The 17079-nt window shown below is 47.1% G+C and overlaps 1 protein-coding gene across 4 annotated transcripts in view; it reads right to left on the reverse strand.

Annotated features, from left to right (window-relative positions):
* lsp1a (lymphocyte specific protein 1 a) overlaps positions 1 to 17079 on the reverse strand; it is a 40573-nt gene that overhangs the window by 13595 nt on the left and 9899 nt on the right. For 2 of the 4 annotated variants that reach the window (XM_026311329.2, XM_033325256.1), the window contains 2 exons: positions 10099 to 10229; positions 2215 to 2340 (listed from right to left, as the gene is read on the reverse strand). In XM_026311329.2, the coding sequence (XP_026167114.1) occupies positions 2215 to 2340; positions 10099 to 10157 (185 nt within the window). In that variant the 5' untranslated portion in view covers positions 10158 to 10229. Of the gene's footprint in view, positions 1 to 2214; positions 2341 to 10098; positions 10426 to 14665; positions 14810 to 17079 lie in introns of those variants that run through there. The other 2 variants (XM_033325257.1, XM_026311331.1) reach the window with 2 other exon arrangements.

The following is a 17079-nucleotide window of genomic DNA, read 5'->3' on the forward strand; positions in this document are numbered from 1 at the left end:
TCAGGTAAACACAGACTGAGTCCAGTTGCAGGTCACAGCTCAGTCCAGGATGTGGGCAAATCGCGTGGAATCAAAGCCAAAAGCTAAAAATAGCTGTTATCAGAGCTGGTCCAACACTCGGTCCACAGAAAAACATGTTCCCAGCCGCTGCTGTTATTCCTGGTGTTTCTGAGCTTGGTCCAACACCAGCATCGAGACAAACACCAGTTTATAATTTTCACCAGAGTGTTGTCCCAGTGCAGCAGCTGAACTGTATCGGTGCAGACAGTGTGTGGGTTTCTGACCTGAGCATTGATCTAGGACTGTTCTTCTGTCCTGGTCCTAACACTAAGAACACTGAGAAAGAAGTTTCAGGGATTTGGCCCCTGAAGCTGCACCTTTAAGATCCACAGACACTGCAGAGTCCCAGACCCTGAACCCCCAAACAGAAAACAATCCCTATTTTTCATGTTTGACCGTTGAGTGTTAAATATTAACTGAGTCATAATCAAGTGAACTTTTCCCCGGATGATTTGTCCTGGCTGCTTCCTGCTGGGTCAGAGTAATAAACATGTGTTTTTGTGTTTCCTGGAGCTGGCAGGAAGGAATTCACTCAGCATTCCCTACGTTATTAAGATGCTCAGGCAGCCAGCAGAGGCCCCCGCTGCATGATGGGAAAAACTAATCATCGGCGGCTGCGTTTCTGTCTGTGCGTCGGCTGTTTGAGCAGTAACATCAACACCGGGTCAAACTTGAGACAGGAACCATCAGTCCATCGAGAAACACCTCCACCTCATTTTGTCTTCGCAGCTTCTTCATGTTTGTTTAGAAATAATCTGCACAGTTTAACGATTTCTCATGTCAGAGAACGTGACGACAAGCATGAGTGTTTTAAGAAGGACAGCTTGGATATTTATCTGTTATATCTATTAGCAGGAACAGATCTGCTACAGATTATTCTTAAACGTGTCGTCATTGTTCTGTCATCACTAGAAAATACCAACTGTTGCAGAATCAGCCTTTAACATCTACACAGGCAGCAGGTCCATGAGGATCAAATGAACTTACAGAAACTATTCCCCACCGATATCTGTGAGTTCAGATTTGACCTTTGACCTCCGCGGGAAGGCAGGGCATCACGAGGCAGGATTTCAAACCAGCATTACATCACCGCTGGCACGGAAACCTTTCGATTACAGGCCGCAGCGAAGCAACCGCAGCCAGAAACCAGCTGAGCCTGTGACGGAGGAGAAGGTGCTGGAGCTGCAAGCTGTAGTCAAAGGTCTGAATTTAAAGGTCGACCTAAACGCCACAAGCTTTGACATGATGGCAGATTTCCCTCGAGACGCTTTGTAGTAAACATTCTTTGGAGGTTGTGTAATGAGAAGGCAGCTGCTTGTTGGTCTTCACGTCAACGCGACGGGAGGGAAGAGGCCGTTTCAAGCTTTTCCCAGTGGAAACATTTGTTTTATGTACTCAGCCATTTGAGCGAGGAGGAGGGAAGCAGTTTCACGGCTGGGAAACGTGATGACAAACGCTGTAAATTTGTAGTTATCAACAAAAAAAAAAAAAAAAAAAATATGTCTGCAGTCAGACAGCTTGTTCAGGACATGAGGCGAGTGAGTGAATAATGTTCTGCACTTCATGACTTCCTGGGCTCCCACGATTAAACAGGAATTCAGCAACGTTTTGATGTCATGTTTTAATGGTTAGACCCGTGATCTCCAGCTCTGGTTCCTCTCAAAGATCCATAAAAATATGTTTTCTGTTTTGTTCCTAATTTGATTTGACAAAATGTGCACTCAAATTTTACTTCTTGGTGAAAACAGTGCACAAAATAGCTCAAACCTGAGTTTACCAGGAAGCAGCTGGGCCCCGTTTATGCAGCCAGACCAGTGTGGGTCACTCAGGGTAAAAGGGGAAAGTCTAATAGGTCATGAATCAGTCAGTCCTGCTCTTTTCAACTGGGCCGAAGGTTTCCTATCAGTGCAGACCAAACCCTGAGTGGGGTTTCTGTCTGTGACGTCTCTTAGTGTCTGCGTCTGCATAAGAAACAGTTAAAGCCAGATTTTATTTGCACTAACATCCCAAACACATCCCCACACTGACACTCAGTGCCAAACAAAACATGGTTGTTTTGTCAGGGGGTGAAGTTTTAGAAACTGCTGGAAAAGTTTGATGAATCTGCTGCAGACTTGTATTTTTATTTATTTTTTTGTTCCTGTCTTTACTCACATGTTCTCCTCTGCCGGCACGTCGCTCTCCGGTGAGAACCCTCCGCACTGCAAAGCCTCTCGGGCTCTTCGGCGACGCTCCCTCTCCACCTCCTCGGCGTCCTCGATGCTCCTCTGAGCCGTCAGCCTGGACACGAGGGAGGACACAGGTGGTTAATAAAAAGCAGCAGATTCACTGTGGACGTTTTATCGCAGACAGAAAATCCTACTGGGATCAGGGATTTCTCAATCATTAAAGGTCATCAGGCCCAGAGTCAAAAACCTTAACATTTTTAATTTGCAGAGAGACAAAAGAGCAAAAAAACCTTTGGACAAATACTTTTTAATTTCTCATTGCAATTAAAACATGAAGTTGTCTGAAAAGCAGATGTTTTACAGCTGGAACACATCAGGAAAAAATGACTAACCTGCAATTTGGGGACCAAATTTATGGACAAAAGAAAAATAAAATCCCCCAAATTTCTAAACACCAGGGATGAATCACTGACTATATTCCAAGTTACTTCACAAATGACACAAATGACGTCTTTCATCACTGGTGGTTAGGAAACAATAAAACCTTAAATGAGAAACATTTGCTGTGAATCACAGACGACACAGATTCCTGACTCATCACCAGCTCTCGGTTCCTCCTCAGCAAAACGCCCGTTGAGTCCAGAGGAAGGTCCGACCGGTGCAACATCTGGGCCTCGGCTGAGAAATGATGCTGGATGTTTATCTGCAGGATAAACACACGTGCTGTTCGCCTCGTGTCGGCGTGACATCAGTGCTTCTATTACAAACACTGTTGATGTTTATTTACCCACAGACGACAAGTCGAACATGAACAACGCCCTGATGTTCACCGGCACCAGGAGCTTTGAACCCACAAGTCGTTTCTTCTTCACTTTAACACAGTTTCTTTATTTCAAACTCGACACGTGAAGCTGCTTTAGGAGAAAAAAGTCCTGTTGCCAGATTGGGCAGTTTTCTGCACCGTGTGTGGGCTAAATTAGTGTTGGACGGTTTGTGATAAGTGTTTGCACCATTTGGTCAGTTTCCACCAACAAAAGGTCCCACTAGCTAAAGGACTGAGCCCACCTCCGAGTTTGGTCTGACACAAATGATCACAAATGGCCGTCTGTGCAGGAACACTCCGGGCAGAGACGGACGACCTGCATGCAAACACAGACAGGTTGCCAGGTAAAGTGCAGCGGTTTGTTGCACTGGGCTTACTGCACCCAGGACGGTCAAATCAGGCAGAGAAACCTGGAGGCAAGTCCAGTCAGAGGTCAGAACACAATCCAGAATCCAAACAGCCTGAGAGTCCAATATAAACAGATGAAATGCAAGAGAACAGGCAAGAATCCAGAAAGCAAATCAGAGTCCAAACAGAAATCCCCAACAAACAGGTGAACAGGGACAAACAGGTAGACAGGGACAAAGGTAAATAGGGACAAACAGGTGAACAGGGACAAACTGGGACAAACAGGTGCACAAGGACAAACAGGTAAATAGGGACAATCAGGTGAGTAAAACAGACAATCTGGCTACAAAACAAAGGAACCAAATTGGTAAATATAGGTGAGCTACTCAGGTGAGTGGAGACAGGTGTGCTGGGTGTGACAGTCCACAAAATAATCCCATGAGGTAACAGGACCAAGTAAACACGGGGCAGAGACAAACTTTTATCATTATTAAATTAAATTAAATTAAATTAAATGATTCTATCATATATCATATGTCAGAACCTTTCAGAACCTTTAACAGCTTAAATCTGATCATACCTGAGAACTCTGGATGTTTATTTCACAGTAGTTTCACCTGCGCAGATCCAGCCTCAGTCTCTACAGACTGGGTCTGTTTGTCCTGTTCTTCCTGGAGACTGAACCTCCATCTTCAGATGTTTAAGCCTGGACTTTGGCTGGACCCAGTGTTGCTGTGGTCTGTGTTGCTGTTTATCCAGTTTCAGAGCAGGAGGACTAACAGCTCAATAAGCTCCATGTGTCCACTCAGGTTTCAGGTTACTAAACTCACACTCGCCTTCTGGCCCCCAGCCTCCATGTGTCCCTGCACCCCCTCTCTTTACCAGACACATCCATGTAGGTGGGACAGCCGCTGATCTTTGCACCTTCTCTGGTCCAGTTTACATCTTCTCCTGTTCTCACCAGGGATTTACAGCAGGTCCAAGGACACACTGAAGCTCCTCTTTGTTCTCAGCTCTGTTTGTCTTTGCACTTTGGGAGATAAAGATAAAATCGTAGTGATAAAAGTTTTGGGTTTCACTGTCCTTCACCCCCCTCACTCTGTGTAATCACTGTTCGACAGTTATTTGCTACTGGCTTTGTGGGTTTTACAAGTACATGAAAAACACTGTCTAAATGTGACAGTGAGTTGTTTGTCTGAACTGCTGCAGATGCTTTCTGATTAAAGCAACGACCCATGGGTCTGCTCCACGTTAGTTTGAAATGGTTTCCTCCAGGAAATCAAACAAAACTAATTCAAGCATAAAACAACGAGTCAGAGTTTTCAGATTTACACACTGAGGAGGAACAACTGGGTTTTAGTCTAAACGGACAGAGAAAGACACGTTTGTGGATTTACAGACCAATATCTCAGATGTGTGTGGTGATGCAGAGGTCTGGGTCCACATTCATCAGCATCTCCTCCCCTCCATGTCCCTCCCTGTCCATGAGCACCGTGCACAGCTGGAGGGAACCGTGCACAGCTGGATGTGGGTCAGCAGGTTGTTTCGCTGATGGTGTGCAGAGGTCGGTGTGACAGGACGAGTCATTTAGGGGCCAATACAGGAACAGCTAACTTTCCAAATAAAAGCTTTTCCTTAGCTTGCAGTTACCATCCAAAATAAATAAATAAATGAAAGCTCTTAAAACTTAAGGTTTGTGTTCAAAGACTGGGACAGAATGACCTGATGTCTTATTGTGTATTTAGTTTAGCTGTTTTTTAAAACATTGCTGAATGAACATTTATGATCAACATGTTTTCCTGTTAGCAGCAGTGTGGGCATATACGTCTGACATGGCTGCTGCTCAGTCTATTCTGCACTGTCAGCAGTCTGGGTGGTTAAACCTGCTCCGACTCTTCCTCCTCTGCCTTTTCATTACGTCTCCTGTCTGTGATCAGATTCTCTCATGTTTGGCGCTGGCTCAAAATACTAAAGTCAGACTAAATATCAAATCCCCCTCAGAGTGATCTTTAAAGTACCAGGATTACTGTCAGTTTTGTTTCCTCCTCCTCGTCCTGTGGGTCATCAAAACCAAATGTTTCTCTCTCACTCATGTCATCGATTCGCTGCAGTAGGGCAGAAATCTTCTCCTCCGTCCAAAACCAAAAGCTCACAGGCCACCGCAGGTCTGGACTGTGTCAGACTAACACAGACAATTAAAGCAGCATGTGCAGAACATTTTTCTCTTCCTCCATCGAGTCCAGCAGCTTTTCTGTTGTCCTGAGGTGGTTGCTTCTCTGTAAAAGGGTCAGAGGGTCACGGCTGAGGGGTCGCAGAGATTCAGGTCAGAAAGAATCACCTGAGCTGAAGAGTCAGCAAGAAGCAGGAGCGAACAAATGCAGGTAAAACTAGACAGACACAGAGACTCCTTGGATCCACAAAAATTGAATTATTTTCTTGGAAGTGGGGGACATTAAAATTTATTTCTTCTTTGGTCTAAGACTAAAACAAACTGAAACTGATGAGCTCAGCACATCCTGTGTGGCCAAAATAGACCATGTGAAAGAAGGTGTCTGTGAAAAGTGACAGAGGAAAGACACAAGCAGACACAACAAAACAAAACAAAAGAAGTTCTTTTTAATTCAGCCCTTCTCCTGGAAGTGACTGCAACTATTTACATTATTGATTAGTCTGCCAGTTAGTTTTTTTTATTTACTGATTGATTGTTTAGTCCATTTCTCAGGCGTTATCATGAAGCCTGTGATCAACGAGGTTAGAAGCAACAAGCAGCACTAACCAGAAACACGACCCACAAACCAGATGAAAGCTCGACCACCTGGGAGCTGAACCACTAAGCCACATATTGTTGGTCTCTGTCTGCCTGCACTTGTTCCAGCTTTATTTTATTGTCCAGCTACGTTTCCCCAGAGCGAGTGAAAGAACAGCAGGAAAAGAGCGAGAGGTATCAAATCCTCATCTGCTCCTTTGTCAGCACACATGCTGTCATCGTCTGCATGACTCAGTAATAACACGGTTCCCTTTCAGCCCGAAGGCCTGCCAGGCCCGAGGACGGTGGGAAGACGTTTGTGAGATGAAGTCAGTGCCGTGTTCAAACAAGTCAGGGCGACGGAGGGCACTGAATCACTCTGACACAACCACCAAAAGACGCCACTTCCCAGCAACAAAAGCCACTGGAGTCACCGGACGAGTTGTGAGGAGGCAGCCGGGGGGTTCAACCTGCACCGAGCAGGACGAGTCGAGTCAAACGGCTGCTCGTCCCACAGCTACTTCACTGGCACCGCCCAGCGGGTTTCACAAGAAGATGCAAGAAAGAACGTTTCCTTTATTTTGTCCACCCCATTTATCTTATCTCGTCTTACAGTTGTTTTGTCCATGCTGTCCCCATTGTGTCTTTGTGGTCTCGTTGTGTCCCTTCCTTTGGCTCTACCAGAGACCATTCAGGATTGATCCATGAGAACAGCAGAGAAAATGATCAATAGGAAAATATTGGCCATGGAAACACTTGATCCCATCGTTTCTCTCTCGTTCTTCCTGCTCATGTCTGACCCACGTGGGGGGAACATTAGGTGATGGGACGAGTTTCTGGGGGGGGGACAGGAACACGGAGGCACCAAAACCAAACTGGTCTGTGGCTGATACGACGTTTTTGTTGGAGCCTTTCAAAGATTTAAGGATCGTTGAACGAGGCCAAAATATATTTCTACAAACTGTAACCAGGTGTTGTACAACTGATAATTTACTGTGTTTCATTATATCAGCCTGAACTTTATCATACACAAACCACATGTGGTGCAGATTACTGGCACCTTTCTGTAAATCCCACTTCAAGCAGTGGCTGTCCTGTAATATGTTAATATAATATGCATATGTTCTATTTCTGTCCAGGCTTAAAACAAAACTAATCTGTGGTTTGCAGTGAGATGCTGTGAACTTCAGGAAATGACCTCATCTGAATGTGCCAGTGACTAAACTGTCTGTTCAAATCTGAAAACTGAGATGTTTAATTTTTGCAGGATGGTTTGATCCATCTCCGTGTTTAGGACGAGCGTCACATCCTAGAGTCGACGTTCGCCGAGCGAGGTCACGGTTATAAGACCTGAGCGTTCACAGACGTGACCCCCTGCAAACAGAAAACCCTGCTCTGTTTACTTTCCCTCAGAGGAGAGAGAGTCACCAACCATCACTCATCAGCTAAAGCCCCCCCCAGCACATTCCTCAGTCTCTTATCTGCTGTATCGTAAACAGTGAGGCCACCACCCATGTGTGGGGGATACAGGGGTCAGAGGTCAGTGCAGGCAGTTTGTTTTGAAGCAGGTATGTCTCCTGGATGACATCAGCTCTGCAGGCTGGTGAGGGGGGTGGGGGGTGGTGGGTTGTCTCCCAGAAAGAGCTGATTAAAAACAGATGGGCCCTGCTGCATGGAGGGAACGCCAACCAATCTGATAACACCATGCTTCTGGCTCCAGTCTGCACTTTCTTTCTCTCTGTCTGATGAAGTTCAGCTCAGTTTGTGTCTGATGCTGCAGCAGGTACAGAGACTGTCCTCAGTGAGCGAAATGAGCCAGTGTTTGTTGCCCGCTGCTGAAAAAGGTTTTTCAAACAAAAGCAACACGGTTCTTAAAGAGCAACAGCAGAAATCAGCGAGCGTGCGGAGCCAAGAGGTCAGAAATAAAGAAAGGATGTGAAAATCCAGCTTCTTTTTCCCTCCATGCCTGAACATTCAGTGTTGTTCCTGTGAGAGAACAGATTCGACCTCAAACTCCTCATCTGAGCCAGTTTCACCTGTTCTTACCTGTCCTGCTCCAGCTTTCATTCACAGACATGTCCTAAAGTGGACAGTACTACAGGTAGTAAAACAAAGTAGTAAACAGGTATTTACTTCAGTGAAAGTACTTTTTACTAGTGTTTTCAGGTAAATCTCAGCTGGACTGAGACTAAACAAACATCCTCCTCCTCATCCATTTCACTCTGCGAGTGAGAAATACTACAGAGTTTTATCCCTGCACTAACTGACCATAACTAGATATTATTAACCAGGGGTCAGAGGTCACTGCAGGCTGTTTGTTACAGTTAGAATTGTTGCTGTACTTGCCATAAGAGGACAGGGGCCAGATAAGACTAAGCACAAACAGCTCAGCCCCTAAAAATGCAGAGTGAATCAGGGCGTCTGGCAGTGCATGATGGATGGAGAGCAGTTCAGCTCGGGTGCTCGTGTCGTGCGAGTCACACGCTGTTTTTGGAGTCAGTTTTCTGAGTGATGTCAGCTCCTCCAGACCGCTGCCATCTGCTGAGTGAACTGAATCAGAGCGAGACGCCACCGCCGCCTCCTCCAGCTGTTATCTGCCTGGTAAACATCCATCCACCCTGACTCACCCTCTCTGACACCTCCAGGCTCACGGGGCAGCTAACCCAGCGCACGACAAACCCACAAACCAGCTTTGTGCAGCTGCACAAGGACATAAGGCCCAGTGGAAAACCAGTTCTCCCCCGTGCAGCGCAGGCCTCGTCTGGGATCATGAGTTAGTTCATATGTAGTGATACAGTCACACAGTGGAAACTCCACGTTTGTGTCGTCTTCAGTAAACTGGTTTAAGTAGTTTAAGTTTCAATGCTTCTACTTGCAGTGGAGTATTTTCACAGGGGGTACTGCTACTGTTACTGCAGTGGTGGTACTCTCAAGTACTTTTTTGTGAAATATCGGGTCGTTTCACATCTTCAGGGTTTGGACAGTGAGAAATGTCTGTTTGCTGGAACCAACAACATCTGAAATACCAAAACGTCCCCAACCAGAATCTGTCACTGTCGTATCTAATGTAATATGTCGATTACTATTCTGTGAAGGAGCTGAATGTAGAGCAGTAAAAATACAATATTTGGAGTACAAATATGAAGCAGTAAAGTTGTATATAAGTACAGGAGTTGAGTAAATGTACTGAGTGTCAGTGGGGCAGGAGAGGAGACGACCAAACCACAGCAGCTATGAGCAGCTGATCTGAGAAAAGTCCTGATGTTTGAGTCCGAGCAGCAGCAGCAACGAGCTCCCACCGTTACAGACCAGGGCAGAGTGATCCTGGAGCCTGACACAGGATGGAGAAACACACCCTCCTCCTTAAAAAAAACAAAAAGGACAGGACGTGCTGCCACCCGCAAACACCCAGAAAACAAAGCACTGAGGCTGGTGACCTCTGACCTCTGACACAGGTCAGCGACACCACTTCCCTCTGAGTGAAACAGAGAAGCCTCGGGGCCCCGGCTCCCCCCAGACCTCAGAGACCACCAGTTCACAAAAAAATCCACAGTCCATCATTTCCTGAACTCGTGTCGAAAGTAACCAAACAAGCAGAGTCGGGACAATAAAGATTAACCAGCAAAATGGGTTTTATGACATTTCTTTGTTAGGACTGATTAATCCCCCCCCCAACCAACCCAAAGCCCAAAACCCTGCGTGACCCAAAACACTCCCACTAATCCCACTGTTCCCATCAGACTGTTTACACCACATGCCTGAAATATGACAACAATCCTTTTCATCCTCCCCATGAAACCGTCCCTATCTCCTCTCTGCCTGAGCTGAACCACGGATCTGTTGTGTATGTGGGGTTTAAACATTAACCTGCTTCTTTGTGTGTGTGTGTGTGTGTGTGTAGCAGAAACAAACACAAAGCAGCAGCAGGCACAGACTAAAGCCTGATCACGTACCTCATCAGGTTCTGTAAACCCTGTTTGCTGGAGTTCCTCCTCAGCAGAACGTTGGACATGTTGGCCTCTTTTCTTCTTCTGCTGCTGCTGCTACTTCAAATTCTTCTTCTCCTCGTGGTCTCCCTCAGGTGCTGCAGAGACAAAACAGATCACACCGGTCACTTGGAACAGTTTTCTCTTCCTGGTCGTCTTTTCCGGCTCGACCCTCACGGCAGCTTTGTGTCCCGCAGCCGAAGCCCAGAGCTCAGACTGTCAGAGTGTGTTTTACAGCTACAGTCTCTCCTGGAGGTTTCACACACACTTTTCTCTCCTCGGTGCTTGTTGGGAATGTCAGCGGCGCTCAGAGTAACTCCCTCCTCCCTCTCTGGGAGGCTGGGTTTGTAGTCATTACACTCCCCCCTCCCTCTGTCCTACATGTGGTTTTCATTGAAGAGCTCAGAGCAGCAGGGCCCAACATATCTGTCTGTTTTCTTCTTACTTCGCCGCCTTTCTCCATTATACCGGGTCATGTGGTCTCCCCTGAGGGCGACTGAAAGACGATTAACGCCCCCCCCAATTCACGACCGGACCATCCCCATCCCAACATTTCAGTCCCCCTCAAAGCAAAGAGCCGATTAGCAGAAAACAACAGGAGGAAAACAAGGAGGCTGTTTGTTGTTTCGCACTGATGCAGGTGTAGAAACAACAAAAACATGAAAATACTTTGTTGGTTTTGTACTTGGTTTGTCCACCGACCTGAACTCACATGGTGACAGTTGTATTTACAGTGGCTACAAACGTCTGGGGTCACCTTCATGGTCCAGGTTTTACTGACATATTTCAGCTCAGGTCCAGGGCTGAAGCTGAACTGGTCCAAAGCAAAGTGGGAAAGTGTCAGAAAGAGAGAATGGAAATGTCAGATGCAGTGACGACTTCCTTCCATCTTTTCTGCAGCAGGAGGAGGAGAAGCTGCAGTAACTATGTCATAGGGGGTCAGTGTGAGGAGAAAAATACTGACACAACAGACGCCAACTGACCTAGAGGCCTGGTCCTGAAATCAGGAATTCAACCAAGTCAAGGTCGTGTTAGAGATGAAGCAAGAGTTCAGGTCTATTTGTTAATATACTGATCAACTATATCAATCAATCAAAGGCTTTACCAGGACCTGGGGTTACTGACACTGAGGGGCCCAACAGTCTGTTGTACGAAAAGCTTTTGGGAGAGAAACGGGGCACCACATGGTGGGTTTAGTGTCAACTCTGTCACCTCACAGTGTGGGTTTTCTCCTCCCACAGTCCAAACACATGCAGGTCAGGATTAGGGTCTGAACCCAGGTGGACCCGGGGCCTTTCTGTGTGGAGTCTGCATGTTGTCCCTGTGTCTGTGTGGGTTTTCTCCTCCCACAGTCCAAACACATGCAGGTCAGGATTAGGGTCTGAACCCAGGTGGACCAGGGGCCTTTCTGTGTGGAGTCTGCATGTTGTCCCTGTGTCTGTGTGGGTTTTCTCCTCCCACAGTCCAAACACATGCAGGTCAGGATTAGGGTCTGAACCCAGGTGGACCAGGGGCCTTTCTGTGTGGAGTCTGCATGTTGTCCCTGTGTCTGTGTGGGTTTTCTCCTCCCACAGTCCAAACTCATGCAGGTCAGGATTAGGGTCTGAACCCAGGTGGACCCGGGGCCTTTCTGTGTGGAGTCTGCATGTTGTCCCTGTGTCTGTGTGGGTTTTCTCCTCCCACAGTCCAAACACATGCAGGTCAGGATTAGGGTCTGAACCCAGGTGGACCCGGGGCCTTTCTGTGTGGAGTCTGCATGTTGTCCCTGTGTCTGTGTGGGTTTTCTCCTCCCACAGTCCAAACACATGCAGGTCAGGATTAGGGTCTGAACCCAGGTGGACCCGGGGCCTTTCTGTGTGGAGTCTGCATGTTGTCCCTGTGTCTGTGTGGGTTTTCTCCTCCCACAGTCCAAACACATGCAGGTCAGGATTAGGGTCTGAACCCAGGTGGACCAGGGGCCTTTCTGTGTGGAGTCTGCATGTTGTCCCTGTGTCTGTGTGGGTTTTCTCCTCCCACAGTCCAAACACATGCAGGTCAGGATTAGGGTCTGAACCCAGGTGGACCCGGGGCCTTTCTGTGTGGAGTCTGCATGTTGTCCCTGTGTCTGTGTGGGTTTTCTCCTCCCACAGTCCAAACACATGCAGGTCAGGATTAGGGTCTGAACCCAGGTGGACCAGGGGCCTTTCTGTGTGGAGTCTGCATGTTGTCCCTGTGTCTGTGTGGGTTTTCTCCTCCCACAGTCCAAACACATGCAGGTCAGGATTAGGGTCTGAACCCAGGTGGACCCGGGGCCTTTCTGTGTGGAGTCTGCATGTTGTCCCCGTGTCTGTGTGGGTTTTCTCCTCCCACAGTCCAAACACATGCAGGTCTGGTTGGTCGGTGACTCTAAATTGCCCATAGGTGTGAATGTGAGTGTGTGACCCTGTGTGTCAGCCCTGTGATTGGCTGCTGATCTCTCCAGAGTAGACCTGCCTCTGACCCACTGCATGCTGGGATTGGCTGTGGCCTCTCCCCCACCCTGTAGATGATGGATGTTGCAGCCACTCTGGTCTTGGTCTCGTCTTTCTTCCAGAGCTTTAACTTCTCTCCTTGCACTCGAGTCTATAATGCAGACTCAGGCTGTGTGTCCAGGACAATATTTATTAAATGAAGTCACATCCACAACAGCTGCTGGAGCAGAATCTCCAGGTGGTGCCGTTAAACCACTGCAGAAGCAGATGAGGTGAAAGCTCAAAGTGGAAAACATGATGGATTCATGTGTTAAGGAGAGGAAGGCTCCGGCCTCCTCATCGCCCCACAGGCATCTGATGTTTGAGTCACATGATGATTGATATTTTGCAATAAGACAAACTTTATAATCAAAATGTGCAGAACACAGTTATTGATGCAACAGGACAGGAAACAGTCAAATTCAGCCTCCAACTGTTTGCTGAGCACTCGCAGGTTATGAAAGCTTCTCTCTTCACACTTCAGCAAACAAACTCTGCTGCTTTGTCTTCGCCCTCCGCTCCCAGAAACCTTCACGCTTGCATATTCAGCACGCCGCCGTTGCCACGGTAACCCGCTCATCACCATTCACCCCTGGAGTGTTGGTAAGTCCTGCTCGGTGGCAGGTCAAACAAAAGGGCATTCTGGGAAGCGAATTGATGGCGTGGACTCCCCTCCCAGAAAACTCATAAAAGTGAGCTGCTGCTTCCAAAGAACACAAGCTGACCTGAAGGCAACCTCCACACTCAGACGCCCTAAAACAAACAGAACCAAAAAGTGAAAAGGCTCAAGAGCTTTTAGCAGCCACACACACACACACACACACACACAGCACTCTCACCTCCACACACACATCAGTTATCTGCCAGGAAACACAGCCCACCTGCACCGCCTTCAGGTGGAAACCTGGCAATAAAGAAAACGGCGCCTGCCTTTGGAGCTTTTGATTAAAAACCACATATCTTTAAAACCTCTAGACTTACTCTGGTTACACAAGAAAAGCTCTAAACAAAAGTGGCTCAGATTCTTTGCCGTCGCCTCTGGTTGAGGCAGTGTGCATGCTGGGATACGTGTCCACGCATGTCAGCTCCACCGCAACCTCCTGGTCATTTGATACTTTCTGGACCGACCCAGAAACCTCATCAGGAAACGATCTTTGTCACTTCATCCACACTGAGCCTGACAAGGTGCAAACCCGACAGCTCTGTCCAACAGGCAGAGACGTGTCGAGCTCAGCATCAACCAAACGGGAAAAATATGACACCACTTATTAAAGTATACACAACAGAGCAACTTCAGAATCTGCTTTAAGAGAGTTTAAACTTTGCAGGGAGCAGAAAACTGGGTCAGTATTCAGTCTGGATTTCCAGCCTGTGGCTGCTGCTTCATGTAAACCAGTCAAATCTGGACAACCAGTATGGTCGACTTTTTAAAATCCATAATACTCCTGATCTGTCCCTGGTCCTTAATGGCCTCGGAGTCATCCCACTACATCCAGTCTAAGTTATTAGAGACCGGGCCTGATGTTGTGGGACACATGAGTTCTGTTTACCCAGAGGCCTCAGCTGTGGGACCTGTGGTTCCCAAACAAATCCTGGTTATGTAGAAGAGCTGAATTGTTTTCTCTGAGCAGAAACTGTTTGTTTGCTGATCGGTCCACTTCAGTGGGTGAGAGCTGCAGATTAACTTTCCCTGTGGGGGAAAAAACATGCTGGACAACCTTAATCTCCTCAGTTTCTTGGCTGAGAAAAGACGACTCACAGAACACTGGAGGGGTTTCGTTTCACAGCAGGACGTCTGGCTGAACTCTTGTTCTGGAGACGTAAAAGCTGCTCGTCAGGCTGATTAACACGGCGGCAGATTTGTTCTCTGCGTCTTGTTCTGATTAGCACGAACTAGAGCAGCGGTAAGAATTGATGTGGCCTGAAATGTTCAGTTTAATTCAACCAGTAAAGAAGCTGCAGTTCACATCCCCTCAAGACTGTGACTGAAAACAAACCACATTTTATAATATACACGTAATTTAAAAACATAGGAAGTGTGTTACCTTGAGTCTTTCTCTGAAGGTTGGAGTTTGTGTTTCATTTTTCTGTGGCAGTAAAACTTTGGTGCCGTGTTCGGCTTTTGTTTCCAGCTGCTGCTCTGGACTCAAGCACATCAGGGGAAAGATGTTTTATCTCCTCCACCTTGTCTGCTGGAGAACAAACATCCATCAGCAGTGAAACAACACTCTCGGTCTGCTGGTTCCCTCTGGGCTCAGCACAAACAGCCTGAGCTGCTGTGTTTGGGGGTTTTTGTTGGAGTTACCTGATGATGCCAGGTATCGATGGAAAACCACCTGTGTGAGTTTAGATTCTAGAGGTGAAACATTTTTTTTTGACATGTAAAACTATTAATCACAAATCTCAGCTGTTTTGGAAACTTAGTGGTGAGAAAAATCTCATTACCGAGAGGATCAAGGCCCAAAACTGTAAAAATAAAGCTGGTCAGGAATTCCACTTTAAGCCCGATCAGTAAATCCCGGAGGCCTGAATTTCAAAAGTTTTTCTAGGTACTTGTTTGGTTGGAGCAGGATCTGCAGATCTCCTCCCTCCCTGTTCAGTCAGGGGGGAGGGCAGAGTGAGGAGTGGCTGTGATGCATTGGAGCGGCGATGCTGCCAGCTCAGGGAGTGTTGACCCACGACCCAGACTGTGTTCCCGCCTCTCCTCGGTCTGGTGCCAGAGCTGCTCTCATCACCTCCCACTCGGAGCCTCCTCGCCTGACACACGAGGCCGAGCAACACCGAGCTCTGGGTGCAGGAGGAATTCACACGCTGGAGCCCAGACACGAGACCTGGAGGATCAGGATTACCCAGCCAGCATAAGCAGGAAGTTAGAACAATATCGCTGCTGGTTTAAATGCTGTTTTTCTAAAGCGTGAAAAAGTCCATCTTTATTTTTTGGTCAACGAGTTTTCCTGAGGTCGTGGTTTTTACAAAAGAGGTTTTCTGACCTGATAATATTTCTGATCAGATGTGTGTTTCCAGCTTCAGAATAAACTTGAGCAAAGTGGCTCTACCTGCTGGGAAATGCCGTATCAGCCACAGACCAGTTTGGTTTTTGGTGCCTCCATGTTTCTGTCCCCCCAGAAACTCGTCCCGTCAGACATTTGTCCCCCCGTTCACATCTAGTGGTGAGATTGCAGAATGCAGCCTTCTGAGCGGCCTCACAGGCCACATTAAAAGCAAAACTTGATTCCCTGTTTTTGTCCATTCTGGGCTACTGTAGAAACATGGCAGCACAACATGGCTACCTCCATAAAAGGAGACCCGCTCCCTTTGTGACCAGGCTACAGGCTGTAGACGTCCCAAACAGACCAAGCTGTAAACCAGGGTACCTGCTGCGGGGATCAAACCAGTAACACGTCAAGCAGCCACGGCGCCTCATTGTGCAGCTGTAAATTTCTGTGGAGCGATTGAGTTTCAGATACTCCAGCTGATTAAAATGTGGAAACAAGTTTAAAGGACGCTGACGAGGGGAAATATGATCCGCAGAGAAGGATGTGAGGCTGGATAAGACAGAGCGAATATGCAGCTGTAAACACCGCTCTCAACACAGACACACTTATTTCATGCTGCTCCGAGAACATGATCGCTTTGTTTTTCTGCCTGTGCCGGTAAATAAAGAGGAGTTTCCATGCAGGCACAGATCTGCTGGCACCCAGGCATAATGAAACCTTTCTCACCACAAACTCAAGCCGCTCATTTTCATCAGGACTCTCACTGTGAAGCCACAATCTCCAGCTGCCTTTGGTTTGGAAATCTTCTGTTCTGCACATACGAAATAACAGTGAGGGCCTGGTGATTGGATTTGTTATGTAACAGTGGAGACGACTGCCAAAGCTCAGATTGTCAAGGAAAATGAAAGAGAAGAACATTATTTTATAAAACTCTCCCACTTTAGGAGTCTGACAAATTGTCACATGAAACATTTTTTGGACATTGTTATTTGACGATATCAGACATATTAATATTTTCACACTGAACTGAAAATATTCACATCATGTCTGTGTGTTCAGATTTAGGAGCAGCCAAACTGCAGGAACTGACAACACCTGTGTGCACCTGTCCCGTCACCTCCGAGCCTCTTTCACGGTTTAACAACTGGGAACTGTTATGGTACAAGCAGGAGCCTGAACTGGATCACACCACGGTGCTTTAAAAATCTTCACGCTTCTGTATTTCAGCCGTAAAAACGATCCAGATGTTTCATGTTTTGGGCCTACAGAACGTGTGCACTCGTGTCGAGCTGAGACTACCGCCGGTCGGGCCAGCTGACTTCAATTGACTTTGGACCCGGTGGATCAAATTCTGACAATATAAAAAGTCAATTCAAAGTCAGCTGCTCATTTTCAAGTGATTCTTTATGAGAACAAAGGTTTTTGGACCATGATGAACACAGAAGTCTTTAACCTTCACCCTA

Source organism: Mastacembelus armatus, chromosome 6, assembly GCF_900324485.2.
Source record: "Mastacembelus armatus chromosome 6, fMasArm1.2, whole genome shotgun sequence".
NCBI classification, from domain to species: domain Eukaryota; kingdom Metazoa; phylum Chordata; class Actinopteri; order Synbranchiformes; family Mastacembelidae; genus Mastacembelus; species Mastacembelus armatus.